General features: G+C 41.4%; 1 protein-coding gene across 2 annotated transcripts in view; it reads right to left on the reverse strand.

The window, feature by feature from the left end:
* Positions 1-12,503, reverse strand: part of caln2 (calneuron 2) — a 45,863-nt gene extending 33,360 nt beyond the window's left edge. For both annotated transcript variants that reach the window (XR_009207233.1, XM_058415526.1), the window contains exons 1-2: positions 11,688-12,503; positions 1,195-1,316 (exon numbers count right to left, since the gene is read on the reverse strand). Coding sequence is in view for 1 of the 2 variants with exons in the window: in XM_058415526.1 (XP_058271509.1) it covers positions 1,195-1,309 (115 nt within the window). In the remaining variant the exon portion in view is untranslated. The remainder of the gene's footprint in view (positions 1-1,194; positions 1,317-11,687) is intronic.
* Positions 12,504-27,448: the final 14,945 nt, after the last annotated feature.

Raw genomic sequence — 27,448 nt, forward strand, 5'->3', positions numbered from 1 at the left:
AAAGAGGCCACAGCCATCAGGGAATACCGTTTCCATGAAAGGGTGTAGATGGTCTGCAACAATGCTTAGGTAGATGGTACATGTCAAAGTAACATCCACATAGATGCAGGACCCAAGGTTTCCCAGCAGAACATTGCCCAGGATGCACTTATTCCCATAGTGCATCCTGGTGCCATGTATAATAAAATCTTTCTTTTTTTATTTTTAAATCACACTGCTGACTACAGTCAGAAATGAATATAATATTCAGAAGACAAAATGAAATATTGAGAAAATGCATTGAAGGTAGAATCAGTCCAAAAGCAAAAATGTGTTTGGTGTATAAAGGTTTCTTGACTCATGAGGCTAATATAGCTAACAAGCAAGGTGAGTGTATAACTGCCAGCTTAGCTCAGCAGGTTACAATCTGCAGGGAAGTGTTTGGAGAAATCAACTCTTTGTCTGAGAGGCTGTATCTGACATAATAGTAGCAACAAGTATAAGGATAAAAGAGTATAAAAGTAAGTATAAAAAATATATGGCATTCAGAAAGATTAAATACTCTGCTAAATTTGCAGCTCAGCAAGCTCAACTAAAACCAGACAATTTCTTTTAAACTGTATATATATATATACACACCAATCAACCATATCATTATGACCACTGAGAGGTAAAGTGAATAAGACTGATGATCTCCTCATCATGGCACCTGTTAGTGGGTGGGATATATTAGGCAGCAAGTCAACATTTTGTCCTCAAAATATAAGGATTTGAGCGAGTTTGACGAAGGGCCAAATTGTGATGGCTAGACCACTGGATCAGAGCATCTCCAAAACTGCAGCTCTTGTGGGTTGTTCCCGGTCTGCAGTGGTCAGTATCTATCAAAAGAGGTCCAAGGAAGGAACAGTGGTGGACCGGTGACAGGGTCATGGGCGGTCAAGGCTCATTGATACATGTGGGGAGAGAAGGCTGGTCCGTGTGATCCGATCCAACAGACGAGCTACTGTTGTTCAAACTGCTGAAGAAGTTAATGCTGGATCTGATAGAAAGGGGTCAGAATACACAGTGCAGGACGGGTCAGGGCTGTTTTGGCAGCAAAAGGGGGACCAACATTATATTAGGCAGGTGGTTATAATGTTATGCCTGATTGGTGCATAATGGGATAATGTATAGAATATTAATGGTAGCTTTGCAGACACACACACACACACTCACCATCAAGCTCTTCGGTGGAGATGTGAGCTAACTGTTCCTCACTGATCTCAGAGAGCGAGGTGGTCAGGAAGTTGTCTGTGTACAGCAGCCCTGCTCGCACATGGTGAAAAGGCATCTTCACCCTGAAAAACACACAGACACAAAATCATGCTAATAAACACATGCTAATAAACACCTAAATGAAAACCTCACACAGAAAGCGCTGACATCGCACACAGTGAAAGAACACTTCTGAAGCAACTTCTGGAGCTATGTGGAACTAATACACAGAATGGTGTGAAGGTGAGGTGAAGCCGGGGCTTGTGTCATTCTGCTATCATTTTATTATCACCCTAATAGTTTCATTGTAGAGATATTGATATGAGGAGTTTTAGGCTCCTGTCCGAACTCACATAGAGTTATCACTGCCTGAACAAAACGCAACACCAGTACAGGTGTATGTGCAGCAGTATGTCCCCCAGGTCCAGGAACACACTCAGAAGCCACTAAGTATCTCAATAAATCTTTGTAATCTCTATACCTAGAAACTAAAGGTCTCTATTTGTGCACAAATCAGTCAAATGGTTACCCTTAAGCCCAAAACATTCAGCCTTTTAAGCCCAGGATGTCCACCATCTTGTGCTCTGATTGCCCTGAGAGAAGTTCCAGGCTCCATGTGACCCTGCATAAGAAAATGCTTCAGAAAATTGATGGATGGATTTTGTCTATTTGAAGAAGAAGCCTCTATTATTATCACCACATATTACATTACAGTACAGTGGAATTCTTTACTTGAGGTCAGAGTGCAGGGGCAGCTATGATACAGTCCCATAGAGCAGAGAGGGTTGCTTAATTGCCCATCTGTGGCAGCTTGGCAGTGCTGGGGCTTGAACCCTGATCAACCTTAACCACTAGAACCACCAATGCCCCATTTGTAACCGTGTGCATATAGAGTTTTTGCTTCTTTTTTGTGTCTTTTCCACAAGATTTTTGTGAGTTTTGGAACCAGAATTCATTCATGCGTGATTCTCTAGAGATTTCTCTCCAGTGTCCATCTCACACCACAGCACAAATCCACAGCAGTGCTTAATACAGCCATCTGCCTGGCTGGTGGCTGGACATCTCACAGAAGATTAAGAGACTGCCAAGTTAGTGCTAAAATCCTGTGCAAAAAAAGATATTGTTAACACACACACACACACACACACAGAGACACACACATTTCTTTTAGTATCTAGCACACTGGCCAAAAAAAACAAAAAATGCAAGAAATAAATAATCAAAGGAGCACTTTTATAGTGGCCACGGAGGGGAAGCTTTTTATTGAGCTGCTCTAAACTCCTGCTTCAAATGTCAATAATTCTGACAGCTGGATTTAGAGATCTTTGTAACAGTGTGAGGGGAAAACTTGGGGATTCCTCCTCTGGAATCTTTTTGTCTACTCTGAAAGAGTTTCTCAGACACTTACACGAGAGAAATACTAATGCTGCGCTGCTATTCACTTACACTCTATATCGGTTTAGTGCTTTACATTTCTGTGTCTGTATTCAGATTTAAAATAGACATGGGATAACCTGGAAAATATACACCGATCAGGCATAACATTATGACCACCTGTCTAATATTGTGTCGGTCCCCGTTTTGCTGCTAAAACAGCCCTGACCCGTCCTGCACTGTGTATTCTGTCGGGGGACCGACAAGATATTAAGCATAATGCTATGCTTGACAATAAAGTTCTATCTATCTATCTATCTATCTATCTATCTATCTATCTATCTATCTATCTATCTATCTATCTATCTATCTATCTATCTATCTGTCTGTCTGTCTGTCTGTCTGTCTGTCTGTCTGTAGCTAAAGAATGATCAGATGAAACAAAAACAACAAAGCATTACATCATATTTTGCAGCACAGAGTGACCCGAAAAGTAAAGTGAGACCTAACATTCCTACGTCGGATGATGAAAACAGTCAGCCACCACCCAGCGGTCAGGTTTCTCACACAGACCTGAGCTGAGATCTTATCTCAGAGCTTGCAGAAATGGAAATATAGACACAAACAGCGAGTTGTCAGTGAGGAGGGTGCTTTTAAGGTTTAGCCCACATTTGTACTTTCTTCACATGGAGACAACCCAAAAGCACAAGACAACAACAACAACAACAACAACAACAACAAGAGCAAAACACAGCTTTCACACATAGTTGACTTTTAACTAGAGATATTAAAAGATCCAGATGGGGTTTTTTTCTGTTGTATTGTGCATGACCTATTGATTTGGATGTTGCTGTATTACATGGTGGAGAACTTTCTCCAACTGAACAACACTTTAATTTATACATTTTATGGATTCCATTAATCATATGATGTTCCATGCATAGTAATATCTACTTCACTAACCACAAATGAGCTGTTCATTGAGAAAGGGTTAAGTTACCACCGAGGGGTTCAGGTACCACCGGCACATTACAGTTTCACCTGTAAGAAGATAGAAAGTTTGTTCTCTTGAATTTTGTAAGAATTTTGAATTATGTATATGTATAGAACTATGCAAGTATTCACCTCTAAATAAAGTCTGTGAAGCAAAAATATCTATCCCAAATAAATCACTATGTACAACGGTGCGCAGTGACTAAGTCAAATCAATATATAGCATGACCATGCTTTGCCTTTAAAACTGCATTAGTCCTGCCCTGTCATGCAGTTTTATAGGGAAATGGCTAGTAAGTTTTCCCAAGCAACTTGAAGAACCTGCCAGTTCTTCTCAAAACTCTCAAAACTTCTCAAAACTTTTTACTCACTTAGATCCATTTCTGCAGGTAATTACAAACAGCATCAGTGCCATCACACATGTCTGCTTTTCTTTAATGACATACACCAGTCAGGTATAACACTGTGAGCAGTGACCGGTGATGTGAATAAGACTGATGATCTCCTCATCATGGCACCTGTTAGTGGGTGGGATATATTAGGCAGCAAGTCAACATTTTGTCCTCAAAGTTGATGTTAGAAGCAGGAAAAATGGACAAGTGTAAGGATTTGAGCGAGTTTGACCAAATTGCTGAAGAAGTTAATGCTGGTTCTGATAGAAAGATACACAGTGCAGGATGGATCAGGGCTGTTTTAGCAACAAAAGGGGGACCAACACAATATTAGGCAGGTGGTCATAATGTTATGCCAGATTATTGTATAATATTACAGAATTCCATGTACCATACATTTGATCCATTCATCCATCTACTATTATTATTGATATTACAGTGAAACTAAAAGCTATCCATTGAAACCTTCAGTGTGAACATGCCATCAAAATACCTCAGATCTTCATCTCAGATCCTGGAACCGTTGAGTATCTCATACAAGCTGTCCGATACCATCCCGGAAAAAAAAATTCTCCTCTTCTTCCACACACCTCCTATCCATCTGGTGGGGATTCTTAGCGGAGTACACAAGCAGAAATGCACTGCTGATTTCACAGCCTGAACCCATGACTATTTTTGTGCTTCAAGAACCATGACTGTCCTCCTGCCTAAGGTGCAAAGGTGCCATCTGAACTCAAGATGGGGCAGTCTGGATAATTTCATGGTGTAATAGTTTGACAAGCCAATATCATGATTTCTATTACATCATCTTCACACTTTTCAAAGAGGACGGTGTCACGGTGCCACAAGGAGAGCGAGGAGCGAGGAAGTGGATAGAATATTCAACCTTTGTAAAATTTGACCGCTGTCTTTTTGAAACTTAAAGCACGTTGTATGGGGCAAACCTGGGAATGTCGCGACATCATTATATATACTCCATTAAACCATAACTTAGTAAAAGCATAGCAGTAGTTTTCTCTGGAGTCCACAGTGTCAGCGTTTTGTAAAAATCAGAGGCAAAGCTTCAGCACAGAGGGTTTTTACAGGTTCCAAATAACATTATAAGCTGATTTTTTTTGTGTTATTAATTTCAGGAGGAGGAGGAGGAGGGTGCTGGTAGCTCAGTGGTAGGTTTCTTCTTCTGACTACCATGTGGAAGGCCCAGGTTCAAACCCCAGCCACTGGATGCAGTGCCAGTCCCAAACCCAGATACAACAACAACAACAACAACATTTTCAGGAGGGTTTAGGAGAGGGAAAAAACAGAAAAGTCTGTAAGGAAACACATGCTTGTTGATCAGAAGGTTGTTAGTTTGAATCCCAGGTCCACCAAGCTGCAAATTCTGGGCCCTTGATCAAGGCTCTTAACCCTCAATTGTATAAAATGAGATAAATTGTAAGTCGCTTTGGAATGCCAGAAATGTGAATGTATTTTAAATGACATTAAAACTGTACCATAACTATAAAGGGATAAAAAGTATGTCCTTGATTAATAAATTAAAAAATGGCAAACAAGGGCTAGGAAATTGCTGTAGCACAAGAAAAATGAAACCATTTGGCCGTGCTTTTATTGGAAAATAAGTAACCTTATCTCATTGAACTATCATCAAACTGGAGAATCTAGAGTGCCACATCGTCTGAGTGTCATTCTTCAAAGACATATAAACGATGGATTCGGCTTAAGCTTCAAGCAGCTCTGAAAGTAGCAGAGCTACCGAAACTTTCAAATGTCAATAGCGATATTCGAGATATTAGAAGTTAGCTGGTGTAGATATGAAGTTGTAGGTCCCACATCTGCTCCTGGCTCTGCTCCAGGATCTGTAACAGAGCCACTGGTGGCATTTGGGTCACATCTACTGGCCACAGCTGCTGGCATGTCATTAAACTGGTTCTGAAAAGGCACACATGTGCTTGTCCTGATAATGATCCTGAAGAAAAAAATGGGGCGTCTTGACAAGGTTAATTGCGATCCTCGTGCTGACAAGTACATCGGATTCCGATTGAGTCAGGGCAAAATCTGACACTGACAAGCTTATAAAGAGATCACTGATGAATATTAAATAAGAAGGTGCACGAGGACAAACGTGTAGTCATGAAGAGATACGATAATAATGAAAATGTAATGAAAACATTGACATGACTGGCATGAAGGGAACATCGATGTATGTGTGCTAGACAGAGAGAGAGAAAGAGAGAGAGAGAGAGAGAGAGAGAGAGAGATACTCTCCCTGATTTGTCACACATTTGCTGTAAGCTTGTCAGAAATGTCAGTGGTGCTTCAGGGACACATGGACCACCCCTCACCATAACACTCTTAGCATTTCTACTAATTTGTGTGTGTGTGCGTGTGTGTGTGTGTATGTGTGTGTGTCTAAAATCTTGGCATTCTTCAGTCAGTCAGTGGAACTTAATAATAATAATAATAATAATAATAATAATAATAATAATAGAGCAATGCATATCACACCCACCTACACTGTACATGCACCTAAATATAGATCTTCATTTGCATTGGACAGAAATAAAAGAGCAGTAAAATGTTACAGAGGAAATCTAAAGCCTCAAGTGTACTGTGTACCGTGAACAGTATACTGTGTACTGTGTACCGTGTACCATGTACAGTATACTGTGTACTGTGTACCGTGTACCATGTACCATGTACAGTATACTGTGTACTGTGTACCGTGTACCGTGTACCATGTACCATGTACAGTATACTGTGTACAGTGTACTGTGTACCGTGTACCATGTACAGTATACTGTGTACAGTGTACTGTGTACCGTGTACCATGTACAGTATACTGTGTACTGTGTACCGTGTACCGTGTACCATGTACAGTATACTGTGTACTGTGTACCGTGTACCGTGTACCATGTACAGTATACTGTGTACTGTGTACCGTGTACCATGTACAGTATACTGTGTACTGTGTACCGTGTACCATGTACAGTATACTGTGTACTGTGTACCGTGTACCATGTACAGTATACTGTGTACTGTGTACCGTGTACCGTGTACCATGTACAGTATACTGTGTACTGTGTACCGTGTACCGTGTACCATGTACAGTATACTGTGTACTGTGTACCGTGTACCGTGTACCATGTACAGTATACTGTGTACTGTGTACCGTGTACCGTGTACCATGTACAGTATACTGTGTACTGTGTACCGTGTACCGTGTACCATGTACAGTATACTGTGTACTGTGTACCGTGTACCATGTACCATGTACAGTATACTGTGTACAGTGTACTGTGTACCGTGTACCATGTACAGTATACTGTGTACCGTGTACCGTGTACCATGTACAGTATACTGTGTACCGTGTACCGTGTACCATGTACAGTATACCGTGTACAGTATACCGTGTACTGTGTACCGTGTACCGTGTACTGTGTACAGTATACTGTGTACCGTGTACTGTGTACCGTGTACCGTGTACCATGTACCATGTACCATGTACAGTATACCGTGTACTGTGTACCGTGTACCGTGTACCATGTACAGTATACTGTGTACCGTGTACTGTGTACCGTGTACCGTGTACCGTGTACTGTGTACCGTGTACCATGTACCATGTACAGTATACTGTGTACCATGTACCGTGTACCGTGTACCGTGTACCGTGTACTGTGTACCGTGTACCGTGTACCGTGTACCGTGTACTGTGTACTGTGTACCGTGTACTGTGTACCGTGTACTGTGTACTGCCAGCCATCAAAGGCATATGGGTTTTTTAAAAAAACAAAACAAACCATTTAGATCACTGGTGTTTTACTCAAACGGTTGTGCAGAATTTGCAGAGTTGCAGCAACCTGCGACAAAACAGCACCGTTCAGGTCCGATGGTTTAAGCACCAAACTGGAGTATGCACCAATTAACAGATTTTTTTTCCCCCTAAATCATGCATTTCTGTTGCCCCACAACATTTTTTCCGAAAGTCTGGAAAGTCAATTAAGTTGTCTTGTGTGACCATTAACATTAACATGTAAAAGAAAACCTCCACCCTGGCACTGGCGCTAAATTGTTCTGCATTGTCTTTGTTCCCGTTGGGTGATGGTGACTCAGTGGTAGGTTTCTTGCCTAACATGTGGAAAGCCTGGGTTCGATTCCCAACCAGTGCCTAATCCCTAACCTGAAAAAATGGGAGGGTTGCATCAGGAAGGGCATCTGGTGTAAAACCTGTGCCAAGTTGTTGTGTGGACTGGTTGGTCCAATGTGGTGACCCCTCACACACCTTGGGAGCAGTCAAAAGATCATCATCATCAACAACATTGTCTTTACTCCCGTGAGAAGTCCGCCGTCACACGCAGGAATAACAACACACACGTGGTACGTTGCTAGCATCATTACAAAGGCGTTTAAATAAAGAAAAAAAAAACATTTCTGTGACCTCCAACATAAGGATTGATGTTAGGTTCAGAAAAACAACAAGCTACCTTTCTTCTCCAATGATCGCATTTCCAGTCTCAGTGAACGTCATATTAATAATAAATCCAATGTATAAGTAGCGGAAACATCTAACATTGGAAATTTAAATTTCCAGAACACAATACGGCTATAGGACACCTCTGTGCTGAATGATGGATCGGCTAGTTGTGATGATGAGAAGCTGATCTGTTTGGTTAAGATGACAGGTTAAAGGACTAAAGTGCTGCTGCATCGCTCTCTTTACATGAGTGATGAAACAATTCCCACTGGAGACGCTTTCAGCACTAATGCTGAACAGCATTGTGGGTATCCTATGATTTTTAACAGGGAACATGTTCAATGAAATCACCCTTCCTAAGTGATTTCCATGCACCTTCAGGAACTGCCTTCTCCTGGTCAGGATGCCGGTGGATCCGGAGTCTTTTCTTGGAACCCTTGACATGACAGGGGAATTGATTCAAGACACCATGCAAATACACATAAAAACCTACCCCAAGACACCAAGACTGTGCCCTAACCCAGGCATCTTTGGGTCACGAGGAGACAACGCTATTTGCTAATAGCTATTTTGCTATTTATTTTCAGCCCTCATTTTATTTTCTTCTTTCTAATGTTGCTTTATTTCTATAGAGTGCTTTGAGCTGCCTTTTATATCCAGTGCAATATAAATAAAACGCACACATTGGCACTCCTGCCAAAGACTAAAGGTTGCACTTACATCTGGCAAACAAGTGCTGCAGGGGCTGTTGTTCAGAGAAACACCATAATTTTAAACCTATAAGAGGGAACGGGAATGTCTGGAAAAGTCCAAACTGTATGGGACAAATGTTTATTTCATATCAACAACTTTTACAATACGCACTAAATCCGCAGGTCGATACGTTAACGCTAAACTTTTCTGCATCATATAAATAATCCAAAATGTCATGGCTGGTTTTTAAGAGGGTTTTAGAGTGGCTTGTAATAACAGGACAGTGTTTATGGTGTAATGTATCGATTGGAACACACTAAAAACAAACCAGACACTCCGTTTTGTTTCGGACAGGATTTGTTGTGACACTATGCCTTATTGCCCACAGTAATATCTCCTCCTAAATCAAATAGTCAGGCTAACTGTCAAGGTTGCAAACACTCTTTTTATTTTATGTCCAGTCATGTCAGCTTGCATTACTAAACAGTGTCCAGCGAGCACAAGCCAAACTTCTTCTTCATGGCATGGACTCCACAATACGTCGGAAACATTTCTGTCCAGGTGGACATGACAGCATCGCACAATTCCTGCAGATTTTTAAAGGTGACCTTTCACATACCAAAGATGTCCCCTGAGCTCACGGTTATGTTCATGAGACCAGTTTTGAGATGACATGGTGCATTATCGTATCAGGTATCAGGTAGAATATGGTTCTTGCAAACATTCTGGGATGCACATGGTCAGAAACAATACTCATACAAGGTTGTGGCGTTCAGATTGGTTTTAAAGGGCCCAAAGAGTGGCAAGAAAACCTTCCCCACACCAAAAGGGCCAAATTGTGATGTCTAGACCACTGGATCAGAGCATCTCCAAAACTGCAGCTCTTGTGGGGTGTTCCCGGTCTGCAGTGGTCAGTATCTATCAAATGTGGTCCAAGGAAGGAACAGTGGTGAACCGGAGACAGGGTCATGGGTGGTCGAGGCTCATTGATGCACGTGGGGAGAGAAGGCTGGCCCGTGTGATCCGATCCAACAGACGAGCTACTGTTGCTCAAGCTGCTGAAGAAGTTAATGCTGGTTCTGATAGAAAGGGGTCAGAATACACAGTGCAGGACGGGTCAGGGCTGTTTTGGCGGCAAAAGGGGGACCAACATAATATTAGGCAGGTGGTCATAATGTTATGCCTGATTGGTGTATGTAGAACGTTTCACAAAAATAAAAGCCAGTGACGCGCCTCACAATGCACTTCCCAAACCTTTATAATATAGATTGTAATAAAAAGAAATGCTTTTAGTAGAATGAAAATGGCAGCAAAATTCACTGCGCAAACACACACGCGCGCGCACACACACGAAGCAGATCTCACGCAATTCTAATTCTTGAGATTTCGGTGTTACATTTTACTGGATTTTAGGTGAATATTTGCTGCACGAGGAATTCTTCACCCCCTTGACCTTATTAGCTGAATTTTTTTAACACTATTTGCAATCACGAGGTTTCAAAATTCTAGGGAAAAGCACCCACTAAAATCATCAAAAACAAATAAAATATGAGAAGAGAAGAAAGTATTTCTGGTGAATCGGCTGACGGAAGGTGATTACTCCAACACAACGGTTCGAGGGTTAAACTCTCTCCCAGAGCACACGCTCTCACCGGCCACCTGCAGAGCCCAAATCTCCCCGCGCTCAGGATTTCACATACGCCTGCGCTCATTTTCTCACTTCACTGGAGCCGGACCCAGTGACCACAAGCCACCAACTACGCTCTGGACGACATGGACACAAGACATGGACACCAGACATATGGACACCAGTGTACTTTCTTTCGGCCACTTGTAAGATTCCTGCGTCTTCTGCGCGCCCATGTGAGCTGGACAGGATCTCAAGGAGCGCACAAAATAGCGCACCGTCTTTGACTGTGTCAAATTAGAAGGGTGTGTGTGATTTGGGATACAGTCTGATCTACACACAGCCTGCTCGCTTCCGATTGCAAAAACTCCGCGCACACCAAAAACCCTTGCTTGCGGACAAAAGGAAACAACAAAAACAACAACTCCTACTACTTCTGATATCAGATGTGTCTCTCGGGGATCTACACATACTACAGCTGCTAATATCTTCCACATAGAGTGTATTGTATTCGTTAATTAGAATTAGAAGAAGAATGACAGCCTAGAATCCACACAGTGATGACTCCTTCAGGATAATATAGGTTACTGGTCACCATGACGCACAGAAACACCGTAAGCGTAATGTCGGATTAAACTGATCAGAACAGATCGAAGGTCTAGCTTACTTGAAGTCCTCGGGCTTTATCAGAGAAGTGCGGGGAGAAATTCATTCAGCAGCATGTCCACCTTCACTCCGCCATACAGCACTATCTGGGACAGTGTGGGAGAGATGCCTCGCCCAGTGGCGTTTCAATTTGACAAATGACCAAAGCAGAAGATTTACAACAGGTGCAAAAACATTATGAGCCGACCGTAACAACCAGCACTTCAACCTGGCTACCAGGTCGAACTACATCTCCTACCTCTGTGAAGGCTGAGTCCTGTTGCGGACGAGTTCTCAGTCCTTTCGGGATGCCCAGGATGCGGGGGAAATGTCCACTAGCCGTCGTCTCATATCATCATAGAAAAGTCAGGAAGGAATGAGAAAACATCTCACAAATCCATGCAGGTTTCATAGATCCTTCTTGGCGGTGGTGTGTGCAGACTCCACAGTGGTGAGGAATGATGGTTCGCCAGTCTCCATGGCATCAAGATGTAAAGAGGTGCTGTTGTGTGGAGAAGCGCTCACTCTGTAGCACCTTTACCACCAGCGCTCTCCAGCAGGTGTACTGTCCTCGTGCCAACACCTTCCCGTGAACCTTCACAATAACCTGGATCGCTGCTGCCAGTTTATCATGCGAATGACGCCAAACGCCAGGAAAACGCGGAATGTCATGTCGCTTGGTTTGCGTGTGCGTACGTGTGTGTGTGTGTGTGCGTGTGCGCGGGCGTGCGCGCGCGCGCGCGTGCATGTGTGCGCACCTACATACTTCTCCGCAGTGGCTTCCCGTTTTTCCCCCTTTTCCTACCAAAGTGGTGGAGGGCAGAACGGTACTCAGAATCTACTCCAGTAGTTGAATAGAGCAATGTTTTGTATGTTGCAGGCAGGCCACAAGTTACCGCTTAATCACGCGACCTAGATCCTTCATCCTTTATAAATCCTTAATTTCTGTTATTTCTGGGGTTTTTTTCTTTTTTTACATTGTAATTAGACACAACACATATGGAAGGATGGGTAAAGACAAGACAAGAGGAGCAGCAAACACCAAATGAAAGACAGCACAAGGACACAGGATCACGAGAGAGAGAGAGAGAGAGAGAGAGAGGAGAAAGACAGACAGAGAGAGAGAGAGAGAGGCAGAGACAGAGAGAGGGGAGAGACAGAGAGAAGGGAGAGACAGAGACAGAGAGAGAGAGAGAGAGAGAGAGAGAGAGGGGAGAAAGACAGACAGACAGACAGAGAGAGAGAGAGAGAGAGAGAGAGAGGCAGACACAGAGAGAGGGGAGAGACAGAGAGAAGGGAAAGACAGAGAGAGAGAGAGAGAGAGAGAGAGAGAGAGAGCGAAGACAAACATTTTGTGAAATCAACAAAAAAAACAACAATTTTTTAATTTGATTTCAGAACTTTGATGTTCATTATTTGGTAAATATTGTCTAAATAAAAATGACTGATTGTTCTCATTAAGCAAACTTATGCAAATGAATTAAATATTCTATTCTATTCGAGGAGATATTGTATCTAATATAACATTTGGGATATATTTTAACTAATGCAGTGCAGAGGCAGGGAGCACACACACACACACACACACTCACACACACACATACACACACATATTCTGCACCCACTATCTGTACACCAGTACACCGGTGGTCCTTAAGGTCCAATTATGTAACGTATATTATTTTTAAAGGTACACTATATTCACATTTCCAGGTACAAGACACATATTAACATTACAAGAGATGTAGCCTTGATGGTCTCACACAATTTACACAGAAAAGCACACTTTGGTAGCTTTATTACTGAGACTGTAGAAAACAGAGGAAAGGTTCTCCTTCCTTATAATGGTTTTTTTTGTATAATACTGCTATAGAGAGTTTCCTGTCAATAATGCTAAGAACCCAGTTCAAAGAACCCCAGGGGAAGGAAATGTGAATAAAACAGGAAGCACTAAACATGTATCAATTAAAATTTACAAAATCAATTAATTCATTATTTTAACCGAAAGGATCTTATACGTTCAGAGTTCAAAAAAAAAGAAAAAAGAAAAAGCAAATGCATGATGGTAATGATAAAAAACTCCACACATTTATCTAATACAAGAATAACATTTTCAGGGTGGTCTGTAATAATTTTATTCATCCATTCATTAGTGAGTGCATTATCCTGGTCCAGCACCTATGCTGGGAACACTCAGCAATGCTTGATACACCCTGGATGGGACACCAGCCTATACACACTGACCAGGCATAACATTATGACCACCTGCCTAATATTGTCTTGGTCCCCCTTTTGCTGCCAAAACAGCCCTGACCCGTCCTGCACTGTGTATTCTGACCCCTTTCTATCAGAACCAGCATTAACTTCTTCAGCAATTTGAGCAACAGTAGCTCGTCTGTTGGATCAGATCACACGGGCCAGCCTTCTAATCGCTCCCTACGTCCACCAATGACCCTCGGCTGCCTATGACCCTGTCCACCACTGTTCCTTCCTTGGACCACTTTTGCTAGATACTGACCACTGCAGACCGGGAACACCCCACAAGAGCTGCAGATTTGGAGATGCTCTGATCCAGTGGTCTAGCCATCACAATTCGTTCAAATCCTTACACTTGTCCATTTTTCCTGCTTCTAACACATCAACTTTGAGGACAAAATGTTGACTTCCTGCCTAATATATCCCACCCACTAACAGGTGCCATGATGAGGAGATCATCAGTCTTATTCACTTCTGCTCACAGTGTTATGGCTGATTGGTTTATGCACACACACCTTCACACTAGGGGTAATGTAGCATGGATGGAACCCAGAAAACCCAAAACATGCTGAGAATTTTAGACCCTCAAACTGACTGACAGACTATAAACCAGGGACCCTGGATGAAACTGTGGAACATGTTTGAGCCCTGCACAGTTTAAGTGATTTCTCTGCCTTAACAAACCTGACTAGAGGGACTGATAATTGACTAATGAGTGGAATTAGGTCTGTTTGAACACAGACACTGTACAGGAGATCAATACAGGTTTAACTAATATAGAGACATTGACGGATTTCCTCTTCCTCTCCTTTACATCCATCACAGCTCACTTTGTGCCCTGGGTGCCTGAGATCCAGCAGTGTGAGACATCATTGTGAGAAGTACAAATGTTACGGATTGGCAGTGACCTCAAGTTATACATTCTTTATTTCACAGACCTAATTGAAATTCTAAAGATAAGTGAGGAGCTGAAGCTACTTCTCATTATTAAACCATTAGGATTGCACCAGGATGTATAAATGTATCTTTTGGCTGTGGCTTTGTATATTTAATCTTTAAAAACCGAGCATTATACATTTTTTATTAGTTTATTATTAAACACACATAAAAATGGCTGAATCCTGTGTGGTGCAATTCTATTTGTGGACAAGCTGAACTTTAACGAGGCCTGTTGCTAAGGTATAACAGTCAATTCTGGTACTGTTCTGCTCACTTCTTCAGCATATTTGTGCCTCATCTATCTGAACTACACTATATTGCCAAAAGTTTTGGGACACCCCTCCAAATCATTGAATTCAGGTGTTGTTTTTCAGGGGTTGGGCTCGGCCCCTTAGTTCCAGTGAAAGGAACTCTTAATGCTTCAGCTTCATACCAAGACATTTTGGACAATTTCATGCTCTTTGTGGGAACAGTTTGGGGATGACCCCTTCCTGTTCCAACATGACTGCACACCAGTGACCAAAGCAAGGTCCATAAAGACATGGATGAGTGAGTTTGGTGTGGAGGAACTTGACTGGCCTGCACAGAGTCCTGACCTCAACCCCATAGAACATCTTTGGGATGAATTAGAGCGGAGACTGTGAGCCAGACCTTCTCGTCCAACATCAGTGCCTGACCTCACAAATGCACTTCTAGAGGAATGGTCAAAAATTCCCATAAACACACTCCTAAACCTTGTGGAAAGCCTTCCCAGAAGAGTTGAAGCTGTTCTAGCTGCAAAGGGCGGGACAACTCCATATTACATTCATGTGCATGTAAAGGCAGACGTCCCAAAACTTTTGGCAATATAGGTTATATACAGTACAGTCAACACTTCATTACTGTCACTATTTAAGAGATGGGCAGAAACTGTATTCCTCTAACAAAATATTCATATATAAAATATATGTATATTTTTTAATATATATATTTTGCCAAATGATTGCTCCTAAGGAATATTTTAAAATACAATACATTTTTTCTTTTTTTTTTAAATATTGCTTTCAATTAATTTCTTTTTTTGTCTTTGACCAAATACAAGGTTATTTCCAAAGGTTATATTCAAACTGTCTGGAAATTGCCATGAAAAGGATGTAAGAGCAAATAAACCCCATGCAGATTGATCTAAAGAATGTGAAGATTTTCATAATTTTATAAGGCTGAGTGAACAGTAAAATGGACGTCCTTTTCAGTGTCTGTAAAGTAAGAAACATTTTCAACACAGGTCCTGATTTGTACTCTGTTTAATGTCCACTCAGTGTAATGATAATGTGATCTACAACATGTGTAGGATATACACTGACCAGGCATAACATTATGACCACCTGCCTATTGTGTTGGTGCCTTTTGCTGCCCTGACCCGTCCTGCACTGCGTATTCTGACCCCTTTCTATCAGAACCAGCATTAACTTCTTCAGCAGTTTGAGCAACAGTAGCTCGTCTGTTGGATCGGATCACACGGACCAGCCTTCTCTCGTCACGTTCATCAATGAGCCTCGGTCGCCCATGACCCTGTCGCCAGTTCACCACTGTTCCTTCCTTGGACCACTTTTGATAGATACTGACCACTGCAGACCGGGAACACCCCACAAGAGCCACTAAATGAAACACATGTACACAGCCAGGTATTATCTAGTACTACTAGAGTCACACTTAACCTGGCTGACTGATGTGAAGCTCCTCCTCTCCATTCTCAAAAACACTATGCCATTTTTTTTGGTATCTATGGAATCAAATCTGAAATAATTTACAAAAAAAGCCCAACTTGTAACACTGGTTTTTCTAGCTGCTTCCTCTTTCTGTTTTCCTTTGACCTTGAGACCACATGCGAGCACTTGGCAGTGCCACTCGCTGGGAAATTGCAAACATCATCTGAAATCTCCACCTGATTGTCATCTAGAGAAGGAAAGGGCAGGAAAGAAAAGAAAACACTCAGGAAGATAATTAACTCTATGGGTCAGATGAAGTCAGATGACACTTCAGCACTGTCCGGATGTTTGGCACTAGATTTTCTTGTAGGATAAAAAATAAACAACAGCAAGAAAACTTTATAATACAGAGGGGCATACTGCAAGACTGTAATTATAAAGAACAAGTCTTTATTATCCCCACACATACCCAGGGTCAGCTAAGATACAGCCCCCCCTTGGAGCAGAGAGGGAAAAGGGTCTTGCCCAACTGTGGAGCTTGAACCCTGATTCCTGGCATTTCTTACAATTTATATGAATGAACAAAGGGTTTGATCCCACAACCTTCTGTTTAGTAATACAACACCATAACCACTAAGCTACCACATCCCCTGAGCTTTTGAGCAACAACCCAAAGCCTTAACCTTAACCCCCCCCAAAAGATATGCAACAAAATATTAAATGAAGAGAACCATCATTTTTGTCCAGGTCAGTTTCATTAGTTTGTTCTTTTTAAACACAACTCAAAAGCAGTGTCTGGTTTTCATTAGTGAATTTTCATTTATTATTGCTTTTGTCAGTTTCAAGTTATTTCACTGACCATTGTGGGTTTTTCTTTCTTTAATGGAAAGGCACTAACAGTTTTGTCCATGTGTGTATACCACAACACTGTCGAATTCTCATGTCTGACGTTACGGATTAATTCACTATAACAGCAGCTTCCTCTCTAATCATCACGGTCATGACAGTTTCCATAGTAACGGCTAATTCACAGAGGCTTGCATGACAGGCGCTCACTATGTATTTCAAATGTTCACAATATACTGATAATGGATGAGACGTTTAGTTTGGATTTTCGGTGTCAGCACTTTGAGGTGGGAAAGTCTTCGTGTGCAGTTATTGGAAAATAATCAGTGTCTCTTCATTTAGTGGTGGTTTAAGTGGTTAAGGCTCTGGGTTGTTGATCAGAGGATCAGGGTTCAAGCTCCATGGTTGGGCAAGGTCCTTAACCCTCTATGCTCCAGGTGGCACTGTATCATAGCTGCCCCCTGCGCTCTGACCACAACTTCCTCAGCTGCAAAGAAAAGATTTCCTCTATGCCATAATGTATGTGTTACGATAATAAAGTCTTCTTCCTCTTCCTTCTTCTTCATATCATCAGGCCCCATCACACCACTGCAATGTTGATTATTTTTCCTGTAATAGCACATTATGGTTTATTCCTTACTTCTGTAACATGCATAAAATATAATCTGAATAAAGTCAAGAGTAAATGCTGTTGGTCATTTGCAGTGTCAGTTAACTGCCTTTTCCTGTGAAATTAAACGATTCTTGGCCAGCTTTAGTGCCAGAAAGAAATAACCAGCCCATGTAATGAAGCACTTGGACAGCACAATCTGTTGTGGCTTGTATTTTATCATCATCGCCATAACCTGATTAATATTGTCGTCACAAAGGAACATATTAAAAGCTCAGATTCAGGGTCTGAGAAGTAGAGGAGCCTGTTGGGCAATGGGATCAGTGGGTGTTTAAGAAGGAGGATCCAATGTGTTTTAATTAAAAAGATAATGAGATAAATAAAAGAACCCAATCACTTTGAAAATTACCTCTAGATTGTAATCATTGTCTCAGTGTGATGTATTGACTTGCCTTGGATTAGGATTAAAGAGCCCAATCATCAGCGAGTGAAAAACAAGACCAATTGTCCTTGGTTTGATAATATGAGCAATTTATCTTAGCCCATAATATTCTTGCACCGTTAACGCTCTGCTAATAGTAGGATCTGATTTATGTCTTATGTAATATTACACTGAGATATAAATAGAGCCCTGTGTGTTTGAGGAACACAAGATCAGGCAAGCTCAAATCCCACTCACAAGATGTTTAGATGTTAGGTTTTGGACCGAGGCCCAGATATGTCCACATTTCCATGCAACCTACTCCTAAACCTTCGCAAGCACTGAGTCAATCATGATTTATACTGTTAGGTATTAGGTTGCTCATTATTTCATATTTTGCTTAGCGTGAATTGTATTTATCATTCTACGTTTGTGTTTGCCCTCTGTGTGTGTGTGTGTGTGTGTGTGTGTGTGTGTGAGAGAGAGATTATTAAGTTCTGTTACATGATCCTCTTACTCCTACCCATAGTATTCTCAGAAGCAGTTCAGTGTACATATGTCCTGGAAGAGTGAGATAAATAATGACAAATGATAAATAAACTTGACTTGACATTTTTTTTGCTTGCACTGGAGCTGGATGCAGCCGTCATATATTGGTGGTTCATCCAAAGCACCTGGATCTTTAACTGTTAATAATATACTGTTTATATATATATATATGAGAGGTTATATTCACTTCACTAAGAAGTGAAGTGAATAAGACTGAGTATCTCCTCATCATGGCACCTGTTAGTGGGTGGGATATATTAGGCAGCAAGTGAACATTTTGTCCTCAAAGTTGATGTTAGAAGCAGGAAAAATGGACAAGCGTAAGGATTTGAACGAGTTTGACCAAAAGGGCCAAATTGTGATGGCTAGACCACTGGATCAGAGCATCTCTAAAACTGCAGCTCTTGTGGGGTGTTCCCGGTCTGCAGTGGTCAGTATCTATCAAAAGTGCTCCAAGGAAGGAACAGTGGTGAACCGGTGACAGGGTCATGGGTGGCCGAGGCTCATTGATGCACGTGGGGAGTGAAGGCTGGCCCGTGTGATCCGATCCAACAGACGAGCTACTGTTGCTCAAACTGCTGAAGAAGTTAATGCTGGTTCTGATAGAAAGGTGGAATACATAGTGCAGGACGGGTCAGGGCTGTTTTGGCAGCGAAAAGGGGGACCAAGACAATATTAGGCAGGTGGTCATAATGTTATGTCTGATCAGTGTGTATATATATATATACAGTACCAGACAAAAGTTTGGACACATCTTCTAATTCCATGGTCTTTCCTGCAGCAGAGGTCAGTTTTGGTCTTGCTTTACTGGGATGGTCTTCATGTGAGCCAGTTTCATCATGGTGCTTGATGGGTTTTGCAAATGCACTTGACAATACTGTTCTTCAAGAACTATTCCAGAACACCTGACCTTCGTGTCTTAAAATAACAACTGACTGTTTTTTGTTGTCATTAAATATGGATTACTGAAGTCCATGTGTGTTATTTCATAGTTTTGAAATCTCCAGTATTGTTCTAGAATGTAGAAAATAAATCCCTAAACAAAAAACATTGAATTAAAAGGTGTGTCCAAACTTTTGACTGGTAGTGTGTGTGTGTGTGTGTGTGTGTGTGTGTGTATATATATATATATATGAAGATACATGCATCAGGTTTTGGGGGTGGAATAAAAAGGGGGCGTGTTTATCAAAAAGACTGACAGGAGGCCCATGGAAAACACAGATACAGTTTTCCAGACAGGTTTTTCTAAACCACTTGTGCTGATGCCTAGTGTTCTAGCATTCTACACGTTTTCCAGGTTATTTGAAACCAAAATGAGACTATTGTAACTGAGAGTGTTTTTATCTTATAAATAATAGAGCAGCTCTGTATTCAGTTATTAAATGGAAACAGAGCCATATGAACAAATAAATCGAGGAATTTAAAGTAGTCTCCGAAGGTGACCACAAATGAATAATGCAACACATTGTGAATATAACGCGGTCACGTGACCCTCATGCGGGAAGCGGGCCATCCTCCTTCCTCTAATATGCAGCACTTTCTTGCTTCTGCTCCTGTGAGTTGGATCTATACCAGCTTCCTCCGTGCTAATTTTAAAAGCTGAGACTGCACAGATTGCCACGTCCAAACTATTAAAACAAAAACAAAGTGTTATTTAGCTGCAACAAATGAATTTACGGTTAAATCCAAATGGCAATTTCTTTAATGGACTTGAACAGAGGGTTGTGCAGAAATCTAATACCACTTTTAGTAAACAGCTGTTAAGTACATCAGACCAAATGCAGAGCGGCCTTGAAATAATTATAACCTATAGATAAGGATTTTAAGAATTCAGTCAAAGACAGATTAAAGAGCACACTGATGGCAGATGAATTTCACAGGTATCACTGATATCGGTCACTCTGAACGCAAATGGCAGCTTTGATGTTTTGTTTTTTTTAGTCTGGGACTTCAGAAACCTTGGCATGGACGTTAATAATATTCCGAAAATGTACAGAAACTGATTTTACAGCATGCTGTGCTTGAACTTGATGAAAGACACCTACCTCCCCCCCCCCTCTGTGGGTAAGACTCACTAACTCTGATTTATGTATGAGAATGACTGGAGTTTAGCTGAAACCTTGGGCAGATTGTGTGCAAAGTCACACTATATTAAAAGATGTGTAACCCTTCAGTGTCAGCCTGCTCTCATCCCCGAGCTGTGAACCAAATACGAATGTCTGGGTTTCTCCTCGTCACTAATCCACTCACGCGCTCGCCAAACCCCATCTGTTTATTTACTTCCGCTCGTGCCGTTTAAACGAATCTGTTAGGATTCAACGAGGAGCGAAATCTGGAGCTGACGCTTTGCCCTTGAGGAGAATGGTTCAGTTATTATATGTGCATGCCACAGACATGATTTGTACGAATAAAGAGTGTGAGTGCTAAGAAATCCGTCCTCCTCCTTTTACAAAAAAAGTCTAATACTTCAAACCAAGAAGCCAAAAGCATCCTTTAATTGAAAATTTAACTGGCCAGTTTTTTTTTTATTATATATATATGCAAAGTTTTGTGACGAGAAAGAGAGGATTGAAAAATGAACATCAGGGGAGCTCAAATTTATTCCTTAATTTTTTTCATTTCATTATGCTTTTTTTTTTTTTTTTTCCCGCAGTCCGTCCAAAACCTCCTGCAGCAGTGACTCATGACCATAGATTTTAGTGGACAGGAGAACATTAAGAAGGCCTTATACAGAATTACGTACAGAAGCTGTCACACTTGATGGAAGATATAGGCGATCTAGTAAAATAAAAACAAAACAAAACCAAAAAAACGTAATCCTCCATCTTACAGTCCAGAAGCTTATTTTGCTTTCTATGTTTTAGACATACACTATATTGGCAAAAGTTTTGGGACGTCTGCCTTTACATGCACATGAATGTAATATGGAGTTGTCCCGCCCTTTGCAGCTAGAACAGCTTCCACTCTTCTGGGAAGGCTTTCCACAAGGTTTAGGAGTGTGTTTATGGGAATTTTTGACCATTCCTCTAGAAGCGTATTTTTAAGGTCAGGCACTGATGTTGGATGAGAAGGTCTGGCTCACAGTCTCCACTCTAATTCATCCCAAAGGTGTTCTATCTAACTCGCTTATCCATGTCTTTATGGACCTTGCTTTGTGCAACCTATCACGCTTGAATTCACGGAGCTCCTGAGAGCGACCCATTCTTTCACAAATGTGTGTAGAAGCAGTCTGCATGCCTAGGTGCTTTATATTATACACCTGTGGAAGTGATTGAAACACCTGAATTCACTGATTTAGAAGGGTGTCCCAAAACATTTGGCAATATAGTGTACCTGTTGTTCAAAGAACTAATATCAGTAAGCAGAGCTGTGAGATTGCAGCACAACTACATTCCAAAAACCACTTAAAAACCTGAAATTAAGCCTAAAAGTTTCTTCTTTTTCTCAGCATTTATGTGTGTGAAAGAAGTCACTGAAGAGTGTGTGGTGACGCTGACCCAATCAGTGCAGTGTACAGCATCACTTAATAGAAATGAAATCTATTCTAAAAATCATTGACACACTCTCTGCACTTTGTCTTTGCAAAATTTCAGCTCATCCTCTAGGGTCTTGTTTTTCGATTTTTAGAATCTTACAGGAACTCTGCTTGTATTTTATTGGAAAGAATGTCATCTTATTGGAAATTTTTTTTTACATCTAGAAAGGTGAAAAATCAATGACAAATTGGCTTATATCTGTTGAATGGTCACTGAAAAAGAGGTCATTAATATTTCAACACAGTTGAAAATGTATGGAGGTGGGAATGGGGACTTTATAGACATTAACTTTTATTGTTGCCCCTATGGACGAGCTGAAACACTGTTCTCTTATGTCCAAGCCCTAAACCACTATGTGAAGGGTGGGTTGAATAATTTCACACCTTTATGGGTCACTGCAGCAGATCATCTGATCCACAAATTTGATCTGGCACAGGTATTACACAGGATGACCATCCTGACAGAACCCTCTAAGCACTGAGAATTAACCCCTGAGAGTCTGTGTCCTGTTTGGGAATCGGAGCCAGGCTACTGTGGTGAGAGCGCCGGACCCTAGCCACTATAGACCCTTGGGGAAGCAGTACTCAGGAAGCCAGTGAAGTATATAAATGATAACCGTACACTGTAAATCCAGCTGGTCTCAGGTCACAGAGTGGCATGTATAAAATAAAAACCCAATTTCAGTCAGAATTATTGCACAGAATGAAAAAAGGCAACGGCATTACTCAGAGTGACCTCGAAAACACAGACTCAAGGCTTTATGCATGTAGAATATAGAATTACAGCAAAACATGGTCATTCATCGAGATTGAAGGCAAGGTGAAGGTTATAGCAGATATTTCAGATTAAAGACTCTAAGTAAGTTAAGTTTGATAAGAAGTTGCTTCATCTGGAAGAAAAACAAAACAAATCTTTGATAATAATAAGAGAGTATTTTAGTCAACAACCTTAAAAGGAGTCCAATGGGCTGTAGTACAGACTTCCTGTGATAAGCTTCAACTGGGAGAAGTATTGAATTATTTAAAAGATGTTACAGCTTAACGCTTGTGTGTCTTAACAAGTGCTCCTTCTGTAAAAGGTTAACACCGCTGATCAAGAGACGACAGCAGATTCACTCTGTAGTGTTTAGATAAGGCTTTGTTTGCATTCCATCCCCTGAGTTTGGGCACGAAGAAGCACATTTGCATCATAAGATAAATTCATCAGCTCTAAAACAAGCTGCAGTGGAAATTCTGTATGTAAATATAATGAGGGGATACATTAAAGCCAGAATATAATGCAACATCCTGAAACTTTTATTCAAACAAATATTTATACACCGACCAGGCATAACATTATGACCACCTGCCTAATATTGTGTTGGTCCCCCTTTTGCTGCCAAAACAGCCCTGACCCGTCCTGCACTGTGTATTCTGACCCCTTTCTATCAGAACCAGCATTAACTTCTTCAGCAGTTTGAGCAACAGTAGCTCGTCTGTTGGATCGGATCACACGGGCCAGCCTTCGCTCCCCACGTGCATCAATGAGCCTCGACCACCCATGACCCTGTCACCAGTTCACCACTGTTCCTTCCTTGGACCACTTTTGATAGATACTGACCACTGCAGACCGGGAACACCCCACAAGAGCTGCAGTTTTGGAGATGCTCTGATCCAGTGGTCTAGCCACCACAATTTGGCCCTTTTTGGTCAAACTCGCTCAAATCCTTACACTTGTCCATTTTTCCTGCTTCTAACATCAACTTTGAGGACAAAATGTTGACTTGCTGCCTAATATATCCCACCCACTAACAGGTGCCATGATGAGGAGATCATCAGTCTTATTCACTGCACCTCTCAGTGGTCATAATGTTATGGCTGATCGGTGTATATAATAAATTATATTTAAAAAATAACCCGAAAAAATGCTACACAATCTGTTACTATAAAAGTCTTATAACCAAATGAATGTTGAATATGGAGAAACATGTCGATTTCCCGACTCTGTTCTCCCTGTGGTGCCTTGCTAAAAGTTTTCCTCTGTTAAAAAAAATCTGTTAAAAATTGAAAGCCCAATTAAATTATGAGCTGAAACTTTAGCCAAAGCTGATTAAAGGCAGGCAGATATTGACTGCTGTGTCAGGAGACTATTGGGAAGTGAAATATGCAGTGCAGCAAATAACCACTAAGTGAGTCATCAATATCATAACACGATTTACTGGTCACTTCGGTCTTATTCACACGCCATTAATATTGGCAGATATTTTTGCCTATTTAAAGCAAAAAAAAAGCAAACTGTATGATAAATGTCCAGAATGTGAACTGATCTTATACACCGATCAGGCATAACATTATGACCAGCTAATACAGCCCTGACCCATCGAGGCATGGACTCCACTAGATCCCTGAAGGTGTTTTATAGCCCCTCCATGGGCCCCACCTCGCAACTTACAGGACTTAAAGGACACTTCGGATAGATACTGACCACTGCAGACCGGGAACACCCCACAAGAGCTGCAGTTTTGGAGACGCTCTGATCCAGTGGTCTAGCCATCACAATTTTGCCCTTTTGGTCAAACTCGCTCAAATCCTTACACTTGTCCATTTTTCCTGCTTCTAACATCAACTTTGAGGACAAAATGTTGACTTGCTGCCTAATATATCCCACCCACTAACAGGTGCCATGATGAGGAGATCATCAGTCTTATTCACTTCACCTGGCACTGCTCACAGTGTTATGGCTGATCGGTGTATTTAGCTATATTAGCTATTAGTATATTAGCTACATTTCCCTTTATTTTTGCTGAGATCAGATCAGTTTTTGACTCCTTAAGAAGATTAAAATACAAGCATTTGGGACTGTAGATGTGTCATTAAACAATTAAAAGCTTGTCCAGACGTGTGATTATTGATGAATTTTTCCCAGGCCCATCACCTGTACAGAAATCACTGCACATCACACTGACAAATAAGAATAACGCAGCATGGCGAAATCATCCGCTCGTCTGCCGTATCTCCGTATCAAATAACGTAGACTGTAGAATAAATGAGGTAATTGATCATACACGGCTCCATCGGCTACTTCGAAGCTGCTCGATGATGAGTAAAATAAATTATGGATTACAGTTTTAATACACGTTTGAATGTCTTTTACAACCTCCACGTTGCTCCATGATGTGATAACAGCTGATATGGGCGTGGGTTTCGGGTAAGACCTCAGAGCGGGCACTCATAAGCAAACTTTTAAATGAGAAATGGGACTCCAAGTGCACCACTTTGTAGACCGCAGAACAGTAAAGATTGCATATGATCCATAAAGAGAGCACTGACTGTGTATTAAAAGAACAATCACCAATTGACTTCTGGATACTGAAATGTTCCCACAACAATCATGAATACAATTCAGGAAATGAATTCAGAAAATTGGCCTGAAACAGCAGCCATGGCCTGAAAATGAGATCAGCTGCATACAGACTCTCAGGAGATGAAAAAATACAGTTATTTGCTCCCTCCTTGCTATTTCCCCGGACTCAGCCGCTGAAGTATGTGCCGTTTCGCTGATGTATTGAATCAGATGTGTTAATTGAGGGAAAAACATTCAGCTCTGACCTTCCACGTTTGCAGCCGGTGTACTTTGACCAACAGCAACCTTCACGCCATTAGATTCACAAACCACCTCGCAGGAGGAGTAGACGGAGGGATCGTCACGCCCGCAGACTTTCAATGGCCGCGGTTCTTCACAATGATACCGTAAAACGAGGTCAAGCCTAGCCCGATGGCTATTCTCTGATTTCTTCTTCAACCAGTGGAACTGATGGCGGTTATCAGCCATGGAGGAGCCTTTAGAATAATGATCACCCACCAAGGCCCACTGATAAATCTGTGTTGACAGGAGAAACGGAGAGATTGCTGCTTGTGTGCAGGCAAAGAAGAGTCAAAATATGTCTCCCAGCAAGGCAATGTTTCTTCCTGTCTGCTTCCTGTCCACCAACTCACCTCCCCAATGAGACACTCCACTGGTTACCAGGCTAATTTCAGACTCAGGGAGAAAAAAAACCACAGAAAAATAAATGCAAAGAATATTCTGGTAAATAAGAAGACGGAAAAAAAACAATGAAAGCACACACACAGTGAGAGAGAGAGAGAGAGAGAGAGAGAGAGAGATTGCTGGTGCAAAATGAATCATTACTGAAATGTATGTTAGGATGTATATATTGAACATTGGACATACACTATATTGCCAAAAGTTTTGGGACACAGGAAGCGGTCATCCCCAAACTGTTCCCACAAAATGTCTTGGTATGAAGCTGAAGCATTAAGAGTTCCTTTCACTGGAACTAAGGGGTCGAGCCCAACCCCTGAAAAACAACACCTGAACTCAATGATTTGGAGGGGTGTCCCAATACTTTTGGCAAAATAGTGTAACATAAAATAATTAGAGCCAGAAGGGAGCTGTAGTTGTGGCAGTAAAGGGTAAGCTTGGTGAAAAAGAGACTTTAGTCCTTACCAGCTCTAAGGACTGTGGAATAACTGAGGGGATTATTACTGTACCTGCTGTGCATGTACTTCTCTTTTATGAAAGAATTTGAAAACGATTCCCTTCCATTAATCCTGAGAACTGATCACTGTCTCTTATACACCTGACTACATCATCAACAGTGCAAACAGATCCTCCGTCATGCTGCGTCCTGAATGAGCGGAGAGCCGAACAGACCTTCCTCTATCCACATTAACAAACAGCTCAGAGAATTAAAAGAGGTTTGCTCTCTGTAAAAGGCAGAAATGTCATCAAGTGCCAAAACAAAGGGCAGTCCACACAGTCCAGGAAAATAACCAAGCCAACTTCCAAGCAAACTTTAAGAAGAAAATGTTTCTTGGGGCAATTGTTTAAACGCAATTTTTGTCTAAACTTTTTTATAGTGTTGACTCAAATGAGTTCTTACAGAATTGCAGTCGAGACCATGTCTATATCTCTGGCAGATGAAGCGTCTGTGTGACTGTGTCATTATTAAATTGAACTGGTTTACTGTCATTCGGTCCTCCGTGAAAAGAAATTGAATCTGACATGCCACGATCTGGCTCTGTGTAATAAAACGGACAAAGTCATACTGAGCCACGTAAAGCCTCCAGCAGGCTGTTATAGCTCACACATAAAGCATTTTCTTTTGTTGTTGTTGGCCACAAGAGAGAGCAGACA

This window comes from Hemibagrus wyckioides, linkage group LG18 (assembly GCF_019097595.1).
Source record: "Hemibagrus wyckioides isolate EC202008001 linkage group LG18, SWU_Hwy_1.0, whole genome shotgun sequence".
In the NCBI taxonomy this organism is placed as follows: Eukaryota; Metazoa; Chordata; class Actinopteri; order Siluriformes; family Bagridae; genus Hemibagrus; species Hemibagrus wyckioides.